The 27,977-nt window shown below is 40.2% G+C and overlaps 1 protein-coding gene across 6 annotated transcripts in view; it reads left to right on the top strand.

The window, feature by feature from the left end:
* Positions 1-27,977, top strand: part of adgrl1a (adhesion G protein-coupled receptor L1a) — a 502,860-nt gene that overhangs the window by 447,874 nt on the left and 27,009 nt on the right. For all 6 annotated transcript variants that reach the window (XM_061905195.1, XM_061905196.1, XM_061905201.1 and 3 more), the window contains 9 exons: positions 4,290-4,470; positions 9,457-9,579; positions 10,067-10,272; positions 11,987-12,160; positions 15,858-16,067; positions 19,368-19,588; positions 25,301-25,367; positions 25,540-25,631; positions 27,434-27,602. In XM_061905195.1, coding sequence (XP_061761179.1) covers positions 4,290-4,470; positions 9,457-9,579; positions 10,067-10,272; positions 11,987-12,160; positions 15,858-16,067; positions 19,368-19,588; positions 25,301-25,367; positions 25,540-25,631; positions 27,434-27,602 — 1,443 coding nt within the window. The remainder of the gene's footprint in view (positions 1-4,289; positions 4,471-9,456; positions 9,580-10,066; positions 10,273-11,986; positions 12,161-15,857; positions 16,068-19,367; positions 19,589-25,300; positions 25,368-25,539; positions 25,632-27,433; positions 27,603-27,977) is intronic.

Here is a 27,977-nt window from a genome sequence, read left to right as displayed (position 1 = left end):
GCAGATATTAACAGTAAATGATCAAGTAGATTGATAATCATTTTTTACAGTTTGTCCCTCATGATGTGTACAAAATAATGGTGTATAACTGACACAATGTGTTACTGCAGACTAATTAGGAGTCTTTGTTTGTTTACTTACTACTAAAAGACTAGTTGTCTAGTATGTTCTAGTATTTAAGGACAATATGACGATAATAAACATATGTTTTATGTACACTAACATTTTTTTGTTAAAATAAAGCCAATAACGCAGTCCCCTTAATTTAGAAAAGTAGTGAAATTTATTTTGGTACCGGTATTAAGAAGTGCATTTAAAAATAATTCGAAAATATTATGTTTTAAAGTCCTGTCAATCCGCGGTCCCCTCCAAGGTTTCTCAGTGTCATCCCATTGGGTTGAGTTTTTCCTTGCCCTGATGTGGGATCTGAGCCCAGGGATGTCATTGTGGCTTCTACAGCCCTTTGAGACACTAGCGATTTAGGGCTTTTTAAGTCAACTCTGATTGATTTGACTGAGAAAATCTATATTCTGTTTTTTTTGTTTGTTTGTTTTTATTGCGACTGGTGAAAAATAAAATAGCAATGATTTCTAATCACATAATTAAAGACTGGCCTACTATAAGAAAGTAAGGATGATTGTATACTTCTAAATTTGGTCACATTTCTTTGCCAAGTGACGAGTGAGGGAAGAGTGGATGATGAGATCGACAGGCGGATCGGTGCGGCGTCTTCAGTAATGTGGACGTTGTATCGATCCGTTGTGGTGAAGAAGGAGCTGAGCCGGAAGGCAAAGCTCTCAATTTACCGGTCGATCTACGTTCCCATCCTCACCTATGGTCATGACCGAAAGGATAAGATCACGGGTACAAGCGGCCCAAATGAGTTTCCTCCGCCGTGTGGCGGGTCTCTCCCTTAGAGATAGGGTGAGAAGCTCTGCCATCCGGGAGGAACTCAAAGTAAAGCTGCTGCTCCTTCACATGGAGAGGAGCCAGATGAGGTGGTTCGGGCATCTGGTCAGGATGCCACCCGAACGCCTCCCTAGGGAGGTGTTTAGGGCACGTCCAACCGGTAGGAGGCCATGGGGAAGACCCAGGACACGTTGGGAAGACTATGTCTCCCGGCTGGCCTGGGAACGCCTCGGGATCCCCCGGGAAAAGCTAGACAAAGTGGCTGGGGAGAGGGAAGACTGGGTTTCCCTGTTTAGGCTGTTGCCCCCGCGACCCGACCTCGGATAAGCGGAAGATGATGATGATGATGTTTGCCAACAGCAGTGCTTATGAAATTATTTCATTTTTGTAAAATATCATCAAAGTCTTGAATATACCTCTCCACACTGCCTGATGAAGACACAATACAAACAAAATACAAACACAATACATACATGTCAAGATACAGGGGATGGAATTCCTGCTGGGCATTGCTGCCTGACGCACCTCCTCCAGTGGCGTTCGAACAGGTGTGCTGTGACACCCCACTGAACACCTCTGGACATAAACGGGTCATCAGCTGGGGACCACCATTCATCAACGTTTCGCTCTTTAAACCCCAGTACATCTCATGGTGGCGGAACGATGGCAGGGATATTTCCCTACCACCCCTGCTGATGCCCAAGGTGTTTGCCCCCCAACTCTTACACTTCCTCCTTAGCCACAGCCAGAGGCTGCCTTTTTCCGCCTCCTCCGCCAGCTCGTTCATGGCTTTCCGATACCCCGCTCCTGTGCATCCAATGTCTCGGAGTAGGCGGGCAGTTGAGGAACCCAGGAAGCCCCTATACCCTACTTCCATTTGCCAGATGACGGCTTTCCAGCCAGCCTCGCTGGAATCTGCTGCCACTGCCCATGGGACAGTGAGCTCGACCAGAATAATCGTCTTGCAAGCCCCTGACCAGAAGACCAGGTCTGGCCGTGGCGATGTTTCGAAGATCTCCCTGGGGGAACTGGAGATGCTTCCCCAGGTCGACCTTCATGCTCCACTCATTTCCTGGTGAGAGGAGCCTCACTGTAGATCTCTGGCGGGGGGTTTTGGCACCCTCTCCTGCCCTCGCAAACTGGATGGGATGTCTGGCTGGAGCGGAAGGTCTGCTATTCGCAGGTCTCTGACACCTCTGCCAGCTTTCTCAAGACTTGGTTGCGTCGCCATCTGTAGCGGCCTTGCGACAACGCTGTTTTACCATCCGAGAGGATGTGCTGGAGGTTTGCATTGATGGTAATGCAGAGGGGACAGGTCCCCTCGGCACCAAACCATTGGTGGAGGTTTCGGGGACAAGGCAAGGTGTCGTACGTTGCTCTGATCAGGAAGCTGAGCCTGGCTTGGGGTATAAAATACACACACAATACATACACAAGACGTACACGATACATACACGATATTGTCTGCTTCTGGGAAAACTTCATTTGACATTAGTATGAAACAGCTCGTGTTACCCTTTACAATATTTCTGCAATATCTCTGCTTCTCAGAAAGCTGTAAGGTAATATTCCGTGTGTGTGTGTGTGTGTGTGTGCGCGCGCGTGCGTGTGTGCGTGTGCATGTGCGTGTGTGTGTGTTTGTCCTGGCAATGCTTACTCAACGGGGACATCGCTCTGTTTACACGGTCATCTTTAGGGGAACTCTGACGGTATGGGGACCAAAGAAACAGGTCCCCTAAAGGACATTACTTCATCAATCCAAAGATTTAAAGACGTGTATGAGCTAACTGGGCAGTGGACATTTGACCTAATCTTTTTTGATGCCTCCACAACCTGTAGAAAGGGTGGTCCCCACAAGTTCTGAACAACAACTTGGTCCCCACAAGTTCTGAACAACAACTTGGTCCCCATTATTACATGACAACCAGTGTGTGTGTGTGTGTGTGTGTGTGTGTGTGTGTGTGTGTGTGTGTGTGTGTGTGTGTGTGTGTGTGTGTGTGTGTGTGTGTGTGTGTGTTCTGGCAATGCTTACTCAATGGGGACATCGCTCTGTTTACATGGTCAGCTTTAGGGGAGCTCTGACGGTATGGGGACCAAAGAAACAGGTCCCCTAAAGGACATTACTTCATCAATCCAGAGATTTAAAGACGTGTATGAGCTAACTGGGCAGTGGACATTTGACCTCATCTTTTTTGATGCCTCCACAACCTGTAGAAAGGGTGGTCCCCACAAATTCTGAACAACAACTTGGTCCTCATTATTAGATGGTAACCTGTCAGTGTGTGTGTGTGTGTGTGTGTGTGTGTGTGTGTGTGTGTGTGTGTGTGTATGTGTGTGTGTGTGTGTGTGTGTGTGTGTGTGTGTGTGTGTGTGTGTGTGTGTGTGTTCTGGCAATGCTTACTCAATGAGGACATCGCTCTGTTTACACGGTCAGCTTTAGGGGAGCTCTGACGGTATGGGGACCAAAGAAACAGGTCCCCTAAAGGACATTACTTCATCAATCCATAGATTTAAAGACGTGTATGAGCTAACTGGGCAGTGGACATTTGACCTCATTTTTTTGATGCCTCCACAACCTGTAGAAAGGGTGGTCCCCACAAGTTCTGAACAACAACTTGGTCCTCATTATTACATGATAACCTGTCTGTGTGTGTGTGTGTGTGTGTGTGTGTGTGTGTGTGTGTGTGTGTGTGTGTGTGTGTGTGTGTGTGTGTGTGTGTGTGTGTGTGTGTGTGTGTGTGTGTGTGTGTGTGTGTGTGTGTGTGTGTGTGTGTGTGTGTGTGTGTGTGTGTGTGTGTGTGTGTGTGTTCTGACAATGCTTACTCAATGAGGACATCGCTCTGTTTACACGGTCAGCTTTAGGGGAGCTCTGACGGTATGGGGACCAAAGAAACAGGTCCCCTAAAGGACATTACTTCATCAATCCAGAGATTTAAAGACGTGTATGAGCTAACTGGGCAGTGGACATTTGACCTCATTTTTGTGATGCCTCCACAACCTGTAGAAAGGGTGGTCCCCACAAGTTCTGAACAACAAGTTGGTCCCCATTATTACATGACAACCAGTTTGTGTGTGTGTGTGTGTGTCCTTGTAATGCTGAAATGTGGCTTTCCACAGCATGCCCTGACCTTTCCTCCACACACGGTAATATAACACGACTCCTTGGCTGAAAGAAGGGTAGACTGTCCAGGCTGTGGAACATACACATTTTAATTTCAACCCTAAACAAAAACATCATCGGAGTTGATTTTACCAGCAGAAACAGTCCCAGCAGCGGTGTGACAGAGAACCACACTATTCATAAAATGTGTAACTTGTGTATGACGGTGCAGGGGAAGGAAGTGCTAACACACACACAATATGCCCCCTGCTGGTGGCAGGCGGTGGTGCAGACGGTGGACAACCTCCTGCGGCCCGAGGCGCTGGACTCCTGGCAGGACATGAACAGCACGGAGCAGGCGCACACCGCCACGATGCTGGTGGACATCCTGGAGAAGGGCGCCTTCCTGCTGGCCAACAACATGTATGGCAGCCGCTTCTCCGACCGAGCGCCCAACATCGGTAAGTTGGCCGCCGTGCAAGGAAACATGTACGAAAGCAGCGTTTACTTACAACCATTTTTTGAGCCGAGGCACATTTTTTTAATTGACGAAATCCAGCGGAAAATATTAAAAAATGAAACTGAATAAGCCATATTGACTATATAAAGCAATTATCTACCTGCTGCCATCTACTGACGTGGAGGAGTATTACACGGTTATCTTGCTGATCTCTAGACGGCGCCAACACTCAACAATTATTTGCGGATTATAACTTTTTACCACAAATATTTTTCAGAAGATTTAGATGAAATTGCATCATTTCGCAATGCAAACCAAAAACAAAGACTAAAACCAACTACAACCAATGCTAGAAATGGTTATGCTAGTGAAATGCAGTAGAGCATGCTTAGCAGCCTAATGTACGCCCAAAACTAGAGACATTTTACCCAGGTATACCTGTAGGCTACTGTTCAAAACCTTTCAAAACATTTTATTGGTTTGCAAACAATATTTGTTTGACCAATTAGATGGAATTGCATCGTTTCCCACAGCTCAAAGACAATATGTCGACATAGTGGTTGAAAAACACTGCTCTAACCAACACATTTTACACAAGACTGAGGCTGTTTTCAGGAAGAAGTACGTCATGCTGGCATACAATATCACAACAATCATGTAGTTATTGTCAGTACTATCAGAAAACAAAGACTAAAACTAACTACAACCAACACTAGCAATGGTTATGCTTGTGAAAATAAGTAGAGATCATGACTTTGTTGAATGATTTTTTATAAAATAATAAAAGTATTACACACACACACACACAAGTTAAAGTGAAGGTACCATACTAGAAAGGACCAGGCTAAACACCAAAATCTAGTCAGTTGTAACACTTATATAAGAATTTTTAAGTCATTTTGATAGTAGGCTAATATAACTAATATAGACACTTACATCATGTGTTGTCTTCATTATAAGACTTGTATAAGACTTTAAAAGTCTTTTTGGTAGTAAGCTAATATAGACACTTGTATAATGTGTTGTCTTCATTATAAGACTTTTAAAGTCATTTTGATAGTAGGCTAATATAACTAATATAGACACTTACATCACGTGTTGTCTTCATTATAAGACTTGTATAAGACTTTTAAAGTCTTTTTGGTAGTAAGCTAATATAGACACTTGTATAATGTGTTGTCTTCATTATAAGACTTTTAAAGTAATTTTGATGGTAGGCTAACATAACTAATATAGACACTTGTGTCATGTGTTGTCTTCATTATAAGACTTTTAAAGTCATTTTGATAGTAGGCTAATATAACTAATATAGACACTTACATCATGTGTTGTCTTCATTATAAGACTTGTATAAGACTTTTAAAGTCTTTTTGGTAGTAAGCTAATACAGACACTTACATCATGTGTTGCCTTCATTATAAGACTTTTAAAGTCATTTTGATAGTAGGCTAATATAACTAATATAGACACTTACATCATGTGTTGTCTTCATTATAAGACTTTTAAAGTCATTTTGATAGTAGGCTAATATAACTAATATAGACACTTACATCACGTGTTGTCTTCATTATAAGACTTGTATAAGACTTTTAAAGTCTTTTTGGTAGTAAGCTAATATATACACTTGTATAATGTGTTGTCTTCATTATAAGACTTTTAAAGTAATTTTGATAGTAGGCTAACATAATTAATATAGACACTTGTGTTATGTGTTGTCTTCATTATAAGACTTTTAAAGTCATTTTGATAGTAGGCTAACATAACTAATATAGACACTTACATCATGTGTTGTCTTCATTAGAGCACTTATACAAGACTTTTAGTGTCATTTTGATAGTAGGCTAATATAAACACTTACATCATGTGTTGTCTTCATTATAAGACTTGTATGAGACTTCTAAAGTATTTTTGGTAATAAGCTAATATAGACACTTACATCATGTGTTGCCTCCATTATAAAACTTTTAAAGTAATTTTGATGGTAGGCTAATATAACTAACATAGACACTTGTATAATGTGTTGTCTTCATTATAAGACTTTTAAAGTCATTTTGATAGTAGGCTAATATAACTAATATACACACTTGTGTCATGTGTTGTCTTCATTATAACACTTGTATAAGACTTTTAAAGTCTTTTTGGTAGTTAGCTAAAATAGACACTTACATCATGTGTTGCCTTCATTATAAGACTTTTAAAGTCATTTTGATAGTAGGCTAACATAACTAATATAGACACTTGTGTCCTGTGTTGCCTTCATTATAAGATTTTTAAAGTCATTTTGATGGTAGGCTAATATAACTAATATAGACACTTACATCATGTGTTGTCTTCATTATAACACTTGTATAAGACTTTTAAAGTATTTTTGGTAGTAAGCTAATACAGACACTTACATCATGTGTTGCCTTCATTATAAGACTTTTAAAGTCATTTTGATAGTAGGCTAATATAACTAATATAGACACTTACATCATGTGTTGTCTTCATTATAAGACTTTTAAAGTCATTTTGATAGTAGGCTAATATAACTAATATAGACACTTACATCACGTGTTGTCTTCATTATAAGACTTGTATAAGACTTTTAAAGTCTTTTTGGTAGTAAGCTAATATAGACACTTGTATAATGTGTTGTCTTCATTATAAGACTTTTAAAGTAATTTTGATAGTAGGCTAACATAATTAATATAGACACTTGTGTTATGTGTTGTCTTCATTATAAGACTTTTAAAGTCATTTTGATAGTAGGCTAACATAACTAATATAGACACTTACATCATGTGTTGTCTTCATTAGAGCACTTATACAAGACTTTTAGTGTCATTTTGATAGTAGGCTAATATAAACACTTACATCATGTGTTGTCTTCATTATAAGACTTGTATGAGACTTCTAAAGTATTTTTGGTAATAAGCTAATATAGACACTTACATCATGTGTTGCCTCCATTATAAAACTTTTAAAGTAATTTTGATGGTAGGCTAATATAACTAACATAGACACTTGTATAATGTGTTGTCTTCATTATAAGACTTTTAAAGTCATTTTGATAGTAGGCTAATATAACTAATATACACACTTGTGTCATGTGTTGTCTTCATTATAACACTTGTATAAGACTTTTAAAGTCTTTTTGGTAGTTAGCTAAAATAGACACTTACATCATGTGTTGCCTTCATTATAAGACTTTTAAAGTCATTTTGATAGTAGGCTAACATAACTAATATAGACACTTGTATAATGTGTTGCCTTCATTATAAGATTTTTAAAGTCATTTTGATAGTAGGCTAATATAACTAATCTAGACACTTACATCATGTGTTGTCTTCATTATAACACTTATATACGACTTTTAAAGTCTTTTTGGTAGTAAGCTAATATAGACACTTACATCATGTGTTGCCTTCATTATAAGACTTTTAAAGTCATTTTGATAGTAGGCTAACATAACTAATATAGACACTTGTGTCCTGTGTTGCCTTCATTATAAGATTTTTAAAGTCATTTTGATAGTAGGCTAATATAACTAATATAGACACTTACATCATGTGTTGTCTTCATTATAACACTTGTATAAGACTTTTAAAGTCTTTTTGGTAGTAAGCTAATATAGACACATCATGTGTTGCCTTCATTATAAGACTTTTAAAGTCATTTTGATAGTAGGCTAATATAACTAATATAGACACTTGTATAATGTGTTGTCTTCATTATAAGACTTTTAAAGTAATTTTGATGGTAGGCTAACATAACTGACATAGACACTTGTATAATGTGTTGTCTTCATTATAAGACTTTTAAAGTCATTTTGATAGTAGGCTAACATAACTAATATAGACACTTGTGTCATGTGTTGTCTTCATTATAAGACTTTTGAAATCATTTTGATAGTAGGCTAATATAACTAATATAGACACTTTCATCATGTGTTGTCTTCATTATAAGACTTGTATAAGACTTTTAAAGTCTTTTTGGTAGTAAGCTAATATAGACACTTACATCACGTGTTGCCTTCATTATAAGACTGTTAAAGTTATTTTGATTGTAGGCTAACATAACTAATATAGACACTTGTGTCATGTGTTGTCTTCATTATAAGACTTTTAAAGTAATTTTGATAGAAGGCTAACATAACTAATATAGACACTTGTGTCATGTGTTGTCTTCATTATAAGACTTTTAAAGTAATTTTGATAGAAGGCTAACATAACTAATATAGACACTTACATCATGTGTTGTCTTCATTATAAGACTTTTAAAGTCATTTTGATAGTAGGCTAATATAACTAATATAGACACTTACATCATGTGTTGTCTTCATTATAACACTTGTATAAGACTTTTAAAGTCTTTTTGGTAGTAAGCTAATATAGACACTTACATCATGTGTTGCCTTCATTATAAGACTGTTAAAGTTATTTTGATTGTAGGCTAACATAACTAATATAGACACTTGTGTCATGTGTTGTCTTCATTATAAGACTTTTAAAGTAATTTTGATAGAAGGCTAACATAACTAATATAGACACTTGTGTCATGTGTTGTCTTCATTATAAGACTGTTAAAGTAATTTTGATAGAAGGCTAACATAACTAATATAGACACTTGTATTATGTGTTGTCTTCATTATAAGACTTTTAAAGTCATTTTGATGATAGGCTAATATAACTAATATAGACACTTGTATTATGTGTTGTCTTCATTATAAGACTTTTAAAGTCATTTTGATAGTAGGCTAATATAACAAATATAGACACTTGTATCATGTGTTGCCTTCATTATAAAACTTATATAGAACTTTGAAATTCTTTTCAGCTACAGAAGCATTTTTGTGTGGTATTTTTGGCTTTATATTATGGCTCTTTCAACATTTAGAGTTGCCGACCCCTGGTCTAGTTGAAGGACTAAAGTTGCGTTCAGGGACACTGTCATGTCATGTTGAATGTAAACATGCCGTCCCCCCCCCCCCCCCTCCCCCATGCAGACCTGGAGGTGCACGTCCTGAACACGGAGATGGACCTGCAGAGTTTGTCCTTCCCGCTCAGCGACGGCAACGACAGCACCATCCATCTGTCGGCGTCCACCATCAAGCAGTACAGTCGTAACGGTCAGCCTGCTCGCTCTCCCCACTCTGCCTTCTCTGCCGCGCGCGCAGTTAGTGCGTCACCATCGGCGTCTAATCAGATTAACAAAGGCGCAGAGAGAATGTATTTCTTTCCCTTGCTGCTTTCTTAACAGCGCTCCTAATAGAATAGGCATGTAGATGACTATCTCCTCCTCCCGGGCGCCATCTCCCCCCTTCCAATCTCCCGTGGCTGTCTGGGCCGGGCTGGGCGGCGAGAAGCAGATTAGAATGATTGAAACAAACGCACATGAAATATTCATATGGAATAATAAGAGATGTGTTGAGGGATGAATGTTCCATTGCCCTCCACTTGAAATCTGTCTCTCCCAAATGAAACGCTCCTCGCCATCATTCTAACCTTCACTGACTCCCTCTCTTTGTCTCGGGCCGTCACTCTCGCCGCCATTACCATATTACGCCGCCATTTGTTGTTGTTGTTGTTGGGTTATCCCTCCAAATGTCTCCACAGGGCAAGTCAAGGTGGTCTTCATCCTGTACAAGCACCTGGGCGCCTTCCTGTCCACCCAGAACGCCACCGTCAAGATGGACGCCCACTCCGGCCACGCTCGGCGGCGCCTGGCCGTCAACTCTCACGTCATCTCCGCCTCCATCAACAAAGAGTCCAGCCGGGTGTTCCTCACCGAGCCTGTGGTCTTCACGCTCAGACATCTCCAGGTGCTGCCGGGCGACACGCCGTGTCCGCATGAACATGTCCCTGTCAACACTTGAAATATATATATATATATATATATATATATATATATATATATATATTTATATATATATATATATATATATATATATATATATATATATATATATATACATATATGTGTGTATATATGTGTGTGTGTGTGTGTATATATGTATACTGTATGTATCTATACATGTATGTATGTATGTATATATGTATATATACATATACACATATATATTTGCCTATATATATATACATATATATAGACACTTATATTTGTGTCTATATATATATATACATATATATATAAAAATACACACACATATATATATATATATATATATATATATATGTATATATATATATATATACACACACACACATATAAATATATACACACACAAATATATATGTTTGTGTGTGTGTATCTATATGTATATACATATATATGTTGTATATATATATATGTGTGTATATATATGTATATATGTATATATACATATACACATATATATTTGTCTATATATATACATATATATAGACACTTATATTTGTGTCTATATAGATCCTGCAGTCCTGGGTTCAAATCCAGGCTCGGGATCTTTCTGTGTGGAGTTTGCATGTTCTCCCCGTGAATGTGTGGGTTCCCTCCGGGTACTCCGGCTTCCTCCCACTTCCAAAGACATGCACCTGGGGATAGGTTGATTGGCAACACTAAATTGGCCCTAGTGTGTGAATGTGAGTGTGAATGTTGTCTATCTGTGTTGGCCCTGCGATGAGGTGGCGACTTGTCCAGGGTGTACCCCGCCTTCCGCCCGATTGTAGCTGAGATAGGCACCAGCGCCCCCCGCGACCCCGAAAGGGAATAAGCGGTAGAAAATGGATGGATGGATGGATGGATATATATATATATATATATATATATATATATATATACATATATATATATAAATACACACACACATATATATATACTGTATATATATATATACACACACATATAAATATATACACACACAAATATATATGTTTGTGTGTGTGTGTATCTATATATATATATATATACACACATATATATATATATATGTTGCATATATATATATATATATATATATATATATATACATACATATATATATAAGTGGCCACCTCATTGCAGATATATATATGTGTATAAATATATATGTATATAAATATATATGTGCGTGTGTGTATATATTTGTGTGTGTATATATATGTCCTTGTGTATAATATATATATATATATATATATATATATAAAATTGTTCAGATTTATTTAAGTTTTCCAAAAATATATCATGCACTTTGTTTCTCTTTTATATTTTGCATTATCTTTACCCAAAACTGAGTTTATAAATTATTTAAAAAATATTTTCTATATTTATTTGTTAGTTTTATAAGAGTTTTCATTGCAACTTTGTAATTATATTTTTTTGTATCAATAGCTAGCCCTTTTAATACATGAAAATACATTCTACAAAACCTGCACCTCAGCGTTATTTTCACTTTTACCAGAATATCAACATGAAAATAGACAGTTTTCCAAAAGGACAACAAAGCTACATTTAAGTGTTGATGAAAGGCCAAAAATGCATGGATAAAAGTGTTTATAAAGACTTCATAAAATAGTCTGGGAAACATGTTTGTTAAGGTTTTTTTTCCCCCCTTCCAGTTGGAGAACTACTTCAGCCCGAACTGCTCCTTCTGGAACTACTCGGAGCGCACGATGACTGGCCAGTGGTCCACGCAGGGCTGCAGGCTGCTGGACACCAACAACACCCACACCACCTGCTCCTGCAGCCACCTCACCAACTTTGCCCTGCTCATGACTCACCATGACAGCGACGTGAGTACTTCCTTTCTTCCACATGACCTACTTCCCATCAAGGCCAATTACTGTATTACGAGACGCAATAGAAGTCAACAGTTTTTTCTCTGAATGGGACACCCAAAATGTACATGATAATAAAGAAAGTGGGGTTTACAATTGTCGGGCTTGCCCCCTGACAGTTTGTTTGTGTTTTAGTTTTTCCTCTGTGTGTGTAGTATTTTCTGTCTTTAGTTCTTGTCAGCACTCTTATTTTGTCTGTTTCCTGTTCTTCTCCCTGAGTGCTGTGTCCCCTCAGCTGCGGCTGATTGGCACCTGGCCACACCTGGTGTCAATCAGCCCACTCCTATTTAGACTTGTCTTCCCATTCAGTCAGTGCTGGATCATTGTCACTTCTGTATTGTCGTTCCTGTCATGTCGTGCCATTGCAGCGTAACGGTAAGCTATATTTCGGTAGCAGTTTGTAGCTTTCTGTCTTTTGTTCCCTGTTTTCAATTTGTCTTTGTACAACACGTAACGACTTCTGTTTTCCTGCTCGCTACACGCTAGCTTCCACGCTAGGCTCTTGGGGTTTTTGCTAGCTTCCATGCTAAGCTTCTTTTGTTGTCTCGCTCCCACGCTAGTTCTTTTAGTTTGTTATCCACCTTGTGCTCGCTTTTTGTTGTACCCTTTTGTTTGGTTTTGTCTTAGTGTTAAATTAAATCATTAAATCATGTTTTCTTACTCGATGCCTGCCTCCATCTCTGCATCTTGGGGTTCATCACAAACTAACTCTGACAACAATATTAACTATGAACAATAAAACACCGAATATTAACAACATATGAACATATTTTACTTCTCAGACCAGCTCCTTCATAGTTGTGTACATAGGCGCCAATCTATTTTTTTTTTTTTGTCAATGGGTGCTTGGTGTGTGTGTGTATTAGTCTTGTCCCCATACCAATATTTTGGTATCGGTACCAGATGTATTTTGGTACTTTTCGGTACTTCTCTAAATAAAGGGGACCTCAATAAATTGAATTATTGGCTATACTTTAACCAAAAAATCTTAGGGTACATGAAACATATGTTTATTATTGTAGTTTTATCTTTAAATAAAATAGTGAAAATACTAGACAACTTGTCTTTTAGTAGTAAGTAAACAATTAAAGGCACCTAATTAGTCTGCTGACGTATGCAGTAACATATTGTGTCATTTATACACCTATTATTTTCTACACATTAGGAGGGACAACCTGTAAAAAATGGATCATTAATCTACTTATTCGTTTACTGTTAATATCTGCTTATTTTCTGTTTTAACATGTTCTATCTACACTTCTGTTAAAATGTTATAATCACTTATTCTTCTCTTCTTTGATACTTTACATTAGTTGTGGATGATACCACACATTTAGGTATGGATGGGATACCAATTAGTTACAGGATCATACAATAAAATATTATATCTAATAAACCAATAATAATATAGTTAAAAAATACTGATATAAAGGGTAGGTGTCACGCTCTTTTCTGTTTTAACATGTTCTATCTAAACTTCTGTCCAATGTAATAATCACTTATTCTTCTCTTCTTTGATACGTCACATTAGTTTTGGATTATACCACACATTTAGGTATTGATCCGATCCCAAGTAGTTACAGGATCCTACAATAAAATATTATACCTAATAAACCAATAATAATATAGTTAAAAAATACTGATATAAAGGGTAGGTGTCACGCTCTTTTCTGTTTTAACATGTTCTATCTAAACTTCTGTCCAAATGTAATAATCACTTATTCTTCTCTTCTTTGATACGTCACATTAGTTTTGGATGATACCACACATTTAGGTATTGATCCGATACCAAGTAGTTACAGGATCATGCAATAAAATATTATATCTAATTAACCAATAATAACATGGTTAAGAAATACTGATATAAAGGTTAGGTGTCTCGCTCTTTCCTGTTTTAACATGTTCTATCTAAACTTCTGTCCAAATGTAATAATCACTTATTCTTCTCTTCTTTGATACGTCACATTAGTTTTGAATGATACCACACATTTAGGTATGGATGCGATACCAAGTAGTTACAGGATCATACAATAAAATATTATACCTAATAAACCAATAATAATATAGTTAAAAAATACTGATATAAAGGGTAGGTGTCAAGCTCTTTTCTGTTTTAACATGTTCTATCTGAACTTCTGTCCAAATGTAATAATCAATTATTCTTCTCTTCTTTGATACGTCACATTAGTTTTGGATGATACCACACATTTAGGTATGGATGCGATACCAAATAGTTACAGGATCATACAATAAAATACTATACCTAATAAACCAATAATAAAATAGTTTAAAAATACTGATATAAAGGGTAGGTGTCATGCTCTTTTCTGTTTTAACATGCTCTACCTAAACTTCTGTCCAAATGTAATAATCACTTATTCTTCTCTTCTTTGATACGTCACATTAGTTTTGAATGATACCACACATTTGGGTATGGATGTGATACCAAGTAGTTACAGGATCATACAATAAAATATTATACCTAATAAACCAATAATAATATAGTTAAAAAATACTGATATAAAGGGTAGGTGTCTCGCTCTTTTCTGTTTTAACATGTTCTATCTAAACTTCTGTCCAAATGTAATAATCACTTATTCTTCTCTTCTTTGAAACGTCACATTAGTTGTGGATGATACCACACATTTAGGTATTGATCTGACACCAAGTAGTTACAGGATCATACAATGGAATATTATACCTAATAAACCAATAATAATATAGTTAAAAAATACTGATATAAAGGGTAGGTGTCTCGCTCTTTTCTGTTTTAACATGTTCTATCTACACTTCTGTAAAAATGTTATAATCAGTTATTCTTCTCTTCTTTGATACTTTACATTAGTTGTGGATGATACCACACATTTAGGTATTGATCTGACACCAAGTAGTTACAGGATCATACAATAAAATATTATACCTAATAAACCAATAATAATATAGTTTAAAAATACTGATATAAAGGGTAGGTGTCATGCTCATTTCTGTTTTAACATGCTCTACCCAAACTTCCGTCCAAATGTAATAATCACTTATTCTTCTCTTCTTTGATACGTCACATTAGTTTTGGACGATACTACACATTTAGCTATGGATGTGATACCAAGTAGTTCCAGGATCATACATTGGTCATATTCAAAGTCCTCAAGTGTCCAGGAACATATTTACTGACTTTATAAACATTTTATGAATGTTTAAAACACACACAAAAGTGCGGAAAATTGATACTGTCGGATTGCTTCTTTTGTTAATGTTTCCGCCAACATAATGAATGTGAGAGTATTAGAAGTGAAAGGGTAATTTATTGTTAATTTTCCTGATCAGTGATGAGGGAAACGTCCTGCAGCTAATGGACAAGCAGTAATTAATGCAGATGTGCGCACATTAACGCCTGCTCTCTCCGGGCTCGACAAGCTCTTTGTTTTGAAATATTTCTCTCCCTTTCTCTCTTGGTCCTTCAAGCCGACATTTAAAGACGCTGGCAAATTCCTGTCCTGCTTTTTCAGGCTGACGTCGGCATGAATTTCAATGTCCTTTTTTTTGTTCCCTTTCACTCAGGACTTCTGGTCTCTTGTCTTCACACTTTAGCTCCGTGTAGATATTTACAAATATTCAATAAAGGAATGTTTTTTGTACTGTTGTGTTGCTGCAGTTCCAGGGCCAGATGCAGGAGCTGATCCTGCTGGTCATCACCTGGGTGGGCATCGTCATCTCGCTGGTGTGCCTCGCCATCTGCATCTCCACCTTCTGCTTCCTGCGCGGCCTGCAGACCGACCGCAACACCATCCACAAGAACCTCTACGTCAACCTCTTCATCGCCGAGCTGCTCTTCCTGGTCGGCATCGACAAGACCGACTACCTTGTGAGTAGTCCGTGTCGTCCTCGAGCCTTTAACTGAGAGCCTTCCCTCAATAACCTGACAATTATACAAACCCCGTTTCCATATGAGTTGGGAAATTGTGTTAGATGTAAATATTAGATTAGATAGTACTTTATTTATTCCGTCAGGAAAATTACAATTTTCAGCACAATCCCATTCAAGATCAGACAAACATTACAGGGAGACAGAACAGGATCACTGACGGGTCTGCCGGCTTCCAGCGCCCCTTACAAAAAAGATGACATACAGGTAAACAGGGGGGGAGGAGAAAAAAATAGAAGATTAAAATAAAATTAAAAAAATCGGTCTTAGCCTAGGCCCTGGAGTGGGGGTGCAGACTGAGGCCAAGGGAAAAAAAAAACAAAAAAAAAACAACATCTCATAGCCATAGTACACATCCCTCTTCCAATCAATCAATCAATCAATGTTTATTTATATAGCCCCAAATCACAAATGTCTCAAAGGACTGCACAAATCATTACGACTACGACATCCTCGGAAGAACCCACAAAAGGGCAAGGAAAACTCACACCCAGTGGGCAGGGAGAATTCACATTCAGTGGGACGCCAGTGACAATGCTGACTATGAGAAACCTTGGAGAGGACCTCAGATGTGGGCAACCCCCCCCCCTCTAGGGGACCGAAAGCAATGGATGTCGAGCGGGTCTAACATGATACTGTGAAAGTTCAATCCATAGTGGCTCCAACACAGCAGTGAGAGTCCCGTCCACAGGAAACCATCTCAAGCGGATCAGCAGCGTAGAGATGTCCCCAACCGATACAGGCGAGCGGTCCATCCTGGGTCCCGACGAGCGGTCCATCCTGGGTCTCGACTCTGGACAGTCATGTGTGTAAGAGGGAAACATCAAACATCAAAGAACACAGAGGACATTAAAGACATTAAAGCAGCAGATACAACAATATAAACAGAACACTAAAAAAAACTAGATATTCGATGTTCAAACTCATAAACTTTGTTTTTTTTTTTGCAAATAATAATTAACTTAGAATTTCATGGCTGCAACAGGTGCCAAAGTAGTTGGGAAAGGGCATGTTCACCACTGTGTTACATCACCTTTTCTTTTAACAACACTCAATCAATGTTTGGGGCGGCATAGCTCGGTTGGTAGAGTGGCCGTGCCAGCAACTTGAGGGTTGCAGGTTCAATTCCCGCTTGTGCCATCCTAATCACTGCCGTTGTGTCCTTGGGCAAGACACTTTACCCACCTGCTCCCAGTGCCACCCACACTGCTTTAAATGTACCTTAGATATTGGGTTTCACTATGTAAAGCGCTTTGAGTCACTAGAGAAAAGCGCTATATAAATATAATTCAATTCACAATGTTTACTTATATAGCCCTAAATCATTAGTGTCTCAAAGGGCTGCACAAACCACTACGACATCCTCGGTAGGCCCACATAAGGGCAAGGAAAAACTCACACCCAGTGGGACGTCGGTGACAATGATGACTATGAGAACCTTGGAGAGGAGGAAAGCAATGGATGTCGAGCGGGTCTAACATGATACTGTGAAAGTTCAATCCATAATGGATCCAACACAGTCGCGAGAGTCCAGTCCAAAGCGGATCCAACACAGCAGCGAGAGTCCCGTTCACAGCGGAGCCAGCAGGAAACCATCCCAAGCGGAGGCGGATCAGCAGCGCAGAGATGTCGAGGCGGATCAGCAGCGCAGAGATGTCCCCAGCCGATACACAGGCGAGCAGTACATGGCCACCGGATCGGACCGGACCCCCTCCACAAGGGAGAGTGGGACATAGGAGAAAAAGAAAAGAAACGGCAGATCAACTGGTCTAAAAAGGGAGTCTATTTAAAGGCTAGAGTATACAAATGAGTTTTAAGGTGAGACTTAAATGCTTCTACTGAGGTAGCATCTCAAACTGTTACAATAAACGTTTGGGAACTGAGGAAACTAATTGTTGAAGCTTTGAAAGTGGAATTCTTTCCCATTCCTGTTTTATGTAGAGCTTCAGTCCTTCAACAGTCCGGGGTCTCCGCTGTCCTATTTTACGCTTCATAATGCGCCACACATTTTCCATGGGAGACAGGTCTGGACTGCAGGCGGGCCAGGAAAGTACCTGCACCCTTTTACTACGAAACCACGCTGTTGTAACCCGTAGCTTGGCATTGTCTTGCTAAAATAAGCAGGGGCGTCCATGATAACGTTGCTTGGATGACAACATATGTTGCTCCAAAACCTGTATGTACCTTTCAGCATTAATGGTGCCTTCACAGATGTGTAAGTTACCCATGCCTTGGGCACTAATGCACCCCCATACCATCACACATGCTGGCTTTTCAACTTTACGCCTATTACAATCTGAATGGTTATTTTCCTCTTTGTTCTCCTCTGTTTCCAAATATAATTTGAAATGTGGACTCGTCAGACCACAGAACACTTTTCCACTTTGCATCAGTCCCATCTTGTGGGGCGGCATAGCTCGGTTGGTAGAGTGGCCGTGACAGCAACTTGAGGGTTGCAGGTTCGATTCCCGCTCCCGCCAATCTAGTCACTGCCGTTGTGTCCTTGGGCAAGACACTTTACCCATCTGCCCCCAGTGCCACCCACACTGGTTTGAATGTAACTTAGATATTGGGTTTCACTATGTAAAGTGCTTTGAGTCATTCGAGAAAAGCGCTATATAAATATAATTCACTTCACTTCATCTTAGAAGTGCTCGGGCCCAGCGAAGCCGGCGGCGTTCCTGGGTGTTGTTGATAAATGGGTTTGGCTTTGCAAAGTAGAGTTTTAACTTGCACTTACAGATGTAGCGACCGACTGTAGTTACTGACAGTGGTTTTATGATGTGTTCCTGAGCCCATGTGGTGATATCCTTTACACACTGATGTCGGTTTTTGATGCAGTACCGCCTGAGGGATCAAAGGTCAGTAATATCATGGCTTACGTGCAGTGATTTCTCCAGATTCTCTGAACTTTTTGATCATTGTATGGACCGTAGATGGTAAAATCCCTAAATTCCTTGCAATAGCTCGTTGAGAAATGTTGTTCTAAAACTGTTCGACAATTTGCTTACAAAGTGGTGACCCTCAACCCATCCTTGTTTGTGAATTACTTGACGTTTCATGGAAGCTGCTTTTATACCCAATATGGGTTGAAAAGGATTTGCAAATCATTGTATTCCGTTTATATTTACATCTAACACAAATTCCCAACTCATATGGAAACAGGGTTTGTATGTTTTGACTCCGGAGTCACTGCCCCCCTGCTGTGCTTCTTCCTCTTCCTCCCCTCCCTGCCTCCAGATCGCCTGTCCCATCTTCGCCGGACTCCTGCACTTCTTCTTCCTGGCTGCCTTCTCCTGGATGTGCCTGGAGGGCGTGCAGCTCTACCTCATGCTGGTGGAGGTCTTCGAGAGCGAGTACTCCCGCAAGAAGTACTACTACCTGTGCGGCTACTGCTTCCCCGCGCTGGTGGTGGGCATCTCGGCGGCCATCGACTACAGGAGCTACGGCACCAAGAAAGCGTACGTGCCCCATTGAGAAGTAGCCTCCTTCCCGAGCTGCCAACCTGCACTGTATTGACAAAAGTGTTTGGTCACCCAACCAAACTTGGCCAAACTTGACTTGAAAGAACGGGCCGCTTTCAGTGATTTCCAGCGTGTAACTCTCATAGGATGCCACCTGTGCAACAAATCCAGACTTAATATTTCTTCGCTCCTAAATAGTCCAAAGTCAACTTTATTGTAAGAAAGTGGAAGAGTTTGGGAACAACAGCAACTCAGCCACCAAGTTGTAGGCCACATAGACTGACAGAGAGAGGTCAGCATAGTGCAAATACTTTCTGGACAGTCACTTGCTACAGAGCTCCAAACTTCGGCTTTATTATAAGAAAGGTGAAGAGTTTGGGGAACAACAGCAACCAAATGGTAGGCCACGTAAACTGACTTCATGTGACCTTCCAATTAGCCCACGTACAGTACACAGGCAGCTTCATGGAACGGGTTTCCATGGCCGGGCAGCTGCATCTAAGCCATACATCGCCAAGTCCAATGCGAGGCGTGTGATCCGGATTTTAGAGCAGTGGGCACACCTTCTCACGTTTTTCCATCTGGCAATCTGATGGCCCAGTTTGGGTTTAGATGTTATCAGGAGAACGCTACATTTCGGACTGCATTAGTGTCAAATTTGGTGCAGGAGAAATTAAGGTGTGGGGTTGTTTTTCAGGAGTTGGGCTTGGCCCCTTAGTTCCAGTGAAAGGAACTTTGAATGCTCCAGGATACTGACGGAGATAGATATCTACATATATACATATTTAAGAGTTATTTCTTTCTATAGTCATATTCGAAATAGCTAGTTGTTTCCATTTGTACTCTATTTTTTCTCCATCTCGTGACCGATGGTACACTGTGAGTTACCTTGAGTTTGGGCATGTGGGGAGTAGCATATTGGCATATTGAAGAAGACAACACTTTCGTAATGTTTTCAGATCAACTTGGAGACACAATTTAAATGTGTTGTTTTTAGGTCGGTCTCTCCAAAGCTTTGGAATAAATTGCAAAATACCTATTCTGTTCTGGGTGATCATTTAAACTCAGTTTATGTGTCATCAAAATAATTTGGGATTGACCAGTAACTTAAATTCCCTTGGAGTAACACCTGGTCCAAACACAACAATACCAAAACATTTTTGGAGAATTCCATGCTCCCAACCTGGGGGGAACCGTTTAGAGCGGGCCCCTTCCTCTTCCAACATGACAACATGGCAAGGTCCATAAAGACATGAATGACATTGTCTGGTATGGATGAACTTGACTGGCCTGCACATAGTCCTGACCGATAGAACACTTTTGGGATGAATTAGAACGGACACTGAGAGTCAGGGTTTCTCCACCAACATCTCACCAATGCGCTCTTTAAAAGAATGGTGGAAAATTCCCTATAGACACACTCGGCAACCTTGTGGACAGCCTTCCCGGAATAGTTGAAGCTGTAATAGCTGCAAAAAGGACATCATATTGAACCCTATGGGTTAGGAGTGGGATGGCACTTCAAGTTGGTACGTAAGTCAAGGCAGGTGGTTGAATACTTTTGTGTATTCGCTCTGAAGGGTGGGGGCTTTTGGCATATTGAAGAAGACAACACTTTCGTAATGTTTTCAGATCAACTTGGCGACGCGATTTGAATGTGTTGTTTTAAGGTCAGTCTCTCCAAAGCTTTGGAATAAATTGCAAAATACCTATTCTGTTCTGGGTGATCATTTAAACTCAGTTTATGTGTCATCAAAAGAATTTGGGATTGACCAGTAACTTAAATTCCCTCGGGGTAACATCTGGTCCAAACGCAACAGTACCAAAACATTTTTGGACAATTCCATGCTCCCAACCTGGGGGGAACCGTTTAGAGCGGGCCCCTTCCTCTTCCAACATGACAACATGGCAAGGTCCATAAAGACATGAATGACATTGTCTGGTATGGATGAACTTGACTGGCCTGCACAGAGTCCTGACCGATAGAACACTTTTGGGATGAATTAGAACGGAGACTCAGAGTCAGGGTTTCTCCACCAACATCTCACCAATGCGCTCTTTAAAAGAATGGTGGAAAATTCCCTATAGACACACTCGGCAACCTTGTGGACAGCCTTCCCGGAAGAGTTGAAGCTGTAATAGCTGCAAAAGGACATCATATTGAACCCTATGGGTTAGGAATGGGATGGCACTTCAAGTTGGTACGTGAGTCAAGGCAGGTGGTTGAATACTTTTGTGTATTCGCTCTGAAGGGTGGGGGCTTTTGGCATATTGAAGAAGACAACACTTTCGTAATGTTTTCAGATCAACTTGGCGACGCGATTTGAATGTGTTGTTTTAAGGTCGGTCCCTCCAAAGCTTTGGAATAAATTGCAAAATACCTATTCTGTTCTGGGTGATCATTTAAACTCAGTTTATGTGTCATCAAAAGAACTTGGGATTGACCAGTAACTTAAATTCCCTCGGAGTAACATCTGGTCCAAACGCAACAGTACCAAAACATTTTTGGACAATTCCATGCTCCCAACCTGGTGGGAACAGTTTAGAGCGGGCCCCTTCCTCTTCCAACATGACAACATGGCAAGGTCCATAAAGACATGAATGACATTGTCTGGTGTGGATGAACTTGACTGGCCTGCACAGAGTCCTGACCGATAGAACACTTTTGGGATGAATTAGAACGGAGACTCAGAGTCAGGGTTTCTCCACCAACATCTCACCAATGCGCTCTTTAAAAGAATGGTGGAAAATTCCCTATAGACACACTCGGCAACCTTGTGGACAGCCTTCCCGGAATAGTTGAAGCTGTAATAGCTGCAAAAAGGACATCATATTGAACCCTATGGGTTAGGAATGGGATGGCACTTCAAGTTGGTACGTGAGTCAAGGCAGGTGGTTGAATACTTTTGTGTATTCGCTCTGAAGGGTGGGGGCTTTTGGCATATTGAAGAAGACAACACTTTCGTAATGTTTTCAGATCAACTTGGCGACGCGATTTGAATGTGTTGTTTTTAGGTCGGTCTCTCCAAAGCTTTGGAATAAATTGCAAAATACCTATTCTGTTCTGGGTGATCATTTAAACTCAGTTTATGTGTCATCAAAAGAACTTGGGATTGACCAGTAACTTAAATTCCCTCGGGGTAACATCTGGTCCAAACGCAACAGTACCAAAACATTTTTGGACAATTCCATGCTTCCAACCTGGGGGGAACCGTTTAGAGCGGGCCCCTTCCTCTTCCAACATGACAACGTCCATAAAGACATGAATGACATTGTCTGGTATGGATGAACTTGACTGGCCTGCACAGAGTCCTGACCGATAGAACACTTTTGGGATGAATTAGAACGGAGACTCAGAGTCAGGGTTTCTCCACCAACATCTCACCAATGCGTTCTTTAAAAGAATGGTGGAAAATTCCCTATAGACACACTCGGCAACCTTGTGGACAGCCTTCCCGGAAGAGTTGAAGCTGTAATAGCTGCAAAAAGGACATCATATTGAACCCTATGGGTTAGGAATGGGATGGCACTTCAAGTTCGTACGTGAGTCGAGGCAGGTGCTTGAATACTTTTGTGTATTCGCTCTGAAGGGTGGGGGCTTTTGGCATATTGAAGAAGACAACAATTTCGTAATGTTTTCAGATCAACTTGGCGACGCGATTTGAATGTATTGTTTTAAGGTCGGTCCCTCCAAAGCTTTGGAATAAATTGCAAAATACCTATTCTGTTCTGGGTGATCATTTAAACTCAGTGTATGTGTCATCAAAAGAACTTGGGATTGACCAGTAACTTAAATTCCCTTGGAGTAACATCTGGTCCAAACAGAACAATACCAAAACATTTTTGGAGAATTCCATGCTCCCAACCTGGGGGGAACCGTTTAGAGCGGGCCCCTTCCTCTTTCAACATGACAACATGGCAAGGTCCATAAAGACATGAATGACATTGTCTGGTATGGATGAACTTGACTGGCCTGCACAGAGTCCTGACCGATAGAACACTTTTAGGATGAATTAGAACGGAGACTGAGAGTCAGGGTTTCTCCACCAACATCTCACCAATGCGCTCTTTAAAAGAATGGTGGAAAATTCCCTATAGACACACTCGGCAACCTTGTGGACAGCCTTCCCGGAATAGTTGAAGCTGTAATAGCTGCAAAAAGGACATCATATTGAACCCTATGGGTTAGGAGTGGGATGGCACTTCAAGTTGGTACGTGAGTCAAGGCAGGTGGTTGAATACTTTTGTGTATTCGCTCTGAAGGGTGGGGGCTTTTGGCATATTGAAGAAGACAACACTTTCGTAATGTTTTCAGATCAACTTGGCGACGCGATTTGAATGTGTTGTTTTAAGGTCGGTCTCTCCAAAGCTTTGGAATAAATTGCAAAATACCTATTCTGTTCTGGGTGATCATTTAAACTCAGTTTATGTGTCATCAAAATAATTTGGGATTGACCAGTAATTTAAATTCCCTTGGAGTAATATCTGGTCCAAACGCAACAATACCAAAACATTTTTGGAGAATTCCATGCTCCAAACCTGGGGGGAACCGTTTAGAGCGGGCCCCTTCCTCTTCCAACATGACAACATGGCAAGGTCCATAAAGACATGAATGACATTGTCTGGTATGGATGAACTTGACTGGCCTGCACAGAGTCCTGACCGATAGAACACTTTTGGGATGAATTAGAACGGAGACTGAGAGTCAGGGTTTCTCCACCAACATCTCACCAATGCGCTCTTTAAAAGAATGGTGGAAAATTCCCTATAGACACTCTCGGCAACCTTGTGGACAGCCTTCCCGGAATAGTTGAAGCTGTAATAGCTGCAAAAAGGACATCATATTGAACCCTATGGGTTAGGAGTGGGATGGCACTTCAAGTTGGTACGTAAGTCAAGGCAGGTGTTTGAATACTTTTGTGTATTCGCTCTGAAGGGTGGGGGCTTTTGGCATATTGAAGAAGACAAGACTTTCGTAATGTTTTCAGATCAACTTGGCGACGCGATTTGAATGTGTCGTTTTAAGGTCGGTCTCTCCAAAGCTTTGGATTAAATTGCAAAATACCTATTCTGTTCTGGGTGATCATTTAAACTCAGTTTATGTGTCATCAAAAGAACTTGGGATTGACCAGTAACTTAAATTCCCTCGGAGTAACATCTGGTCCAAACACAACAATACCAAAACATTTTTGGACAATTCCATGCTTCCAACCTGGGGGAACAGTTTAGAGCGGGCCCCTTCCTCTTCCAACATGACAACACGGCAAGGTCCATAAAGACATGAATGATATTATCTGGTATGGATGAACTTGACTGGCCTGCACAGAGTGCTGACCGATAGAACACTTTTGGGATGAATTAGAACGGAGACTGAGAGTCAGGGTTTCTCCACCAACATCTCACCAATGCGCTCTTTAAAAGAATGGTGGAAAATTCCCTATAGACACTCTCGGCAACCTTGTGGACAGCCTTCCCGGAGGAGTTGAAGCTGTAATAGCTGCAAAAGGACATCATATTGAATCCTATGGGATGGCACTTCAAGTTGGTACGTGAGTCCAGGCAGGTGGTTGAATACTTTTGGCAATATAGCGCACATGCAGAGAGCGCCGCTGGGAGGACACTTGAAGCCAAAGCCTGATGATTAGCCTTCACGTAATAATCCAGCATGCCTCGCCTCTTCTAATTCTGCCCTCCTGTGTGCCGCTGCAGATGCTGGCTGCGAGTGGATAACTACTTCATCTGGAGCTTCATTGGACCCGTTTCATTTGTTATTATGGTATTAACTTCACTGTCTGCCAGCGTGATGACCCCCCCACACCCCCCTCTCCTCCCCCCTTTCAATATTGCACACTTACTTCTGAGGTTATCCAGAGTGCAGAAAGCGAGCGGCGTTGGCGCACGCTCGGCTGCACGTTGACTCCATTGCTCTCCCCGCGTCTTCTCTGCAGCTCAACCTCCTCCTGCTGATGATCACGTTACACAAGATGATTCGAAACTCATCGGCGCTCAAGCCTGACTCCAGCCGCCTGGATAACATCAAGTGAGATGGACTTTTCAGCTTTTCAAGTTTCTTTTTTTTATTTTTTTTTCTCCCCATCATCATATTGTTAAAAGTGTGCCGCTCGACGTCGGCGAACCGTACACAATTTATACAAAAAAATCACATCAAAATTTTTGTTTTTTACATTAGAACACAATGTAAAAACGACCGCGACCCCCAGAAGGGACAAGCGGTAGAAAATGGATGCTTAAAAATCATCCTGCTATTTGTTTACCAAGGTCAGGCCTGGAACCGATTGGCCGCGATAAATGAGGGACGACTGTATTCTGAATGCAATGGTTAACATTTTTTTTTTAAATAATTCCATGAATTATTTAAAAGCGGTAGAAAATGGATGGACGATTGATTGCTTGGAAATCATCCTACTATTTGTTTACCAATGTCAGGCCTGGAACCGATTGGCCGCGATAAATGAGGGATGACTGTATTCTGAATGCAATGGTTAAAAAAAAAAAAAAAAAAATGTAATTAAAAATTTTTTATAATTCCATTTATAACCCCAAAATTTTAGTGGGATTTTTTAAAGCTATCATTGCTCAAAAATAATGAATCAAAATTATTGTTATTATGAATTATTGACCTATTCAAATGACCGGGCGACTTGTCCAGGGTGCACGCCGCCTTCCGCCCAAATGCAGCGGAGATAGGCTCCAGCACCACCCTCCCCCCCACGACACCGGGAGGCACAAGCGGTAGAAAATGGATGGATGATTGATTGCTTAAAAATCATCCTGCTATTTGTTTACCAGGGTCAGACCTGGAACCGATTGGCCGCGATAAATGAGGGACGACTGTATTCTGAATGCAATGATTTAAAAAAAAAAAAAAAAAAAAATGTGATTAAAAAATGTTTATAATTCCATTTATAACCTAAACATTTTAGTGGGATTTTTTTAAGATATCATTGCTCAAAAACAATTAATCAAAATAAATGGTATTATGAATTGTTGACCTATTCAAATGAGCAAGCGACTTGTCCAGAGTGTACACGCCTTCCGCCTGAATGCAGCTGAGATAGGCTCCAGCACCCCCTTGTGACCCCGGGAGGGACAAGCGGTAGAAAATGGATGGATGGATGATTGCTTGAAAATCATCCTGCTATTTGTTTACCAATGTCAGGCCTGGAACCGATTGGCCGCGATAAATATTCTGAATACAATGATTTAAAAAAATAATAATAATAACAAAAAATTTTAATAATTCTATGAATAACCCCCAAAATTTAGTGGGATTTTTTAAAACTATCATTGCTCAAAAATAATCAATCAAAATAATGTTATTATGAATTATTGACATATTCAAATGAGATGGCGACTTGTCCAGGGTGTACTCCGCCTTCCGCCCGAATGCAGCTGAGATAGGCTCTAGAAATATATGCACACATACATATATGTATTTATATTTTATATATATGTATATATATATATATATATATATATATATACATATACACATACGTATATTTTACATCTTAGATCTTATAGTTTGTTTAAATGTTTAAAATGTTACACATTTTAAGTGATATTTTTTCCAATAGAAAGAAATAAAATCTGTCTTTATTCTGCATTTTGAGGTCATGTACACTTTCATGTCATTCAAATCCCAAAATAGTTTACTTGGCAGCAGTAAAACCTCAAGAAAAAACTCAAGCATCTCTAACTCAATGGCATACAAGTGAAAGAAGAAGTGAACCCCTCTGAATTATCCCATGTTTGCTTTGACTATTAGAGTATGTGTACGTATATGAAGTATATTTTAATGTACTCATGTTCTTTGGTCAGGTCTTGGGTCTTAGGGGCCATCACCCTGCTGTTCCTCTTGGGGCTGACGTGGGCCTTTGGGCTCATGTTCATCAACCAGAACTCTCTCATCATGGCTTACCTCTTCACCACCTTCAACGCCTTCCAGGGCATGTTCATCTTCATCTTCCACTGCGCTCTGCAGAAGAAGGTAACACCAGGAGAAACCACGCCTGTCACTTTAATACATCTGTTTTTGTTATTGTTCCTATTATAATGGAAGGTTGTGCAGTAGTTTTAGTTTTTCTTTGGGCCGCAGCCCTCAGAGCTGAAGTTCTTCCAGGGGTGGGTGGAGAAGCCAAAAATGGTACTTAAGGGTGCGGTCACTTTACAGCAAAGGTGTCAAACTGTTCCATTGGCAGAGCATAATACTACCACCACCATGCTTGACGGTAGGGATGGTGTTCCTGGGATTAAAGGCCTCACCTTTTCTCCTGGGGTGGTATAGCTCGGTTGGTAGATCAGCCGTGCCAGGTTCAAGCCGTTGTGTCCTTGGGCAAGACACTTTACCCACCTGCTCCCAGTG

Source organism: Nerophis ophidion, linkage group LG07 (assembly GCF_033978795.1).
Source record: "Nerophis ophidion isolate RoL-2023_Sa linkage group LG07, RoL_Noph_v1.0, whole genome shotgun sequence".
In the NCBI taxonomy this organism is placed as follows: Eukaryota; Metazoa; Chordata; class Actinopteri; order Syngnathiformes; family Syngnathidae; genus Nerophis; species Nerophis ophidion.
Note: the sequence above shows the minus strand (reverse complement) of the source record. Positions and strands in the feature narration are given on the sequence as shown.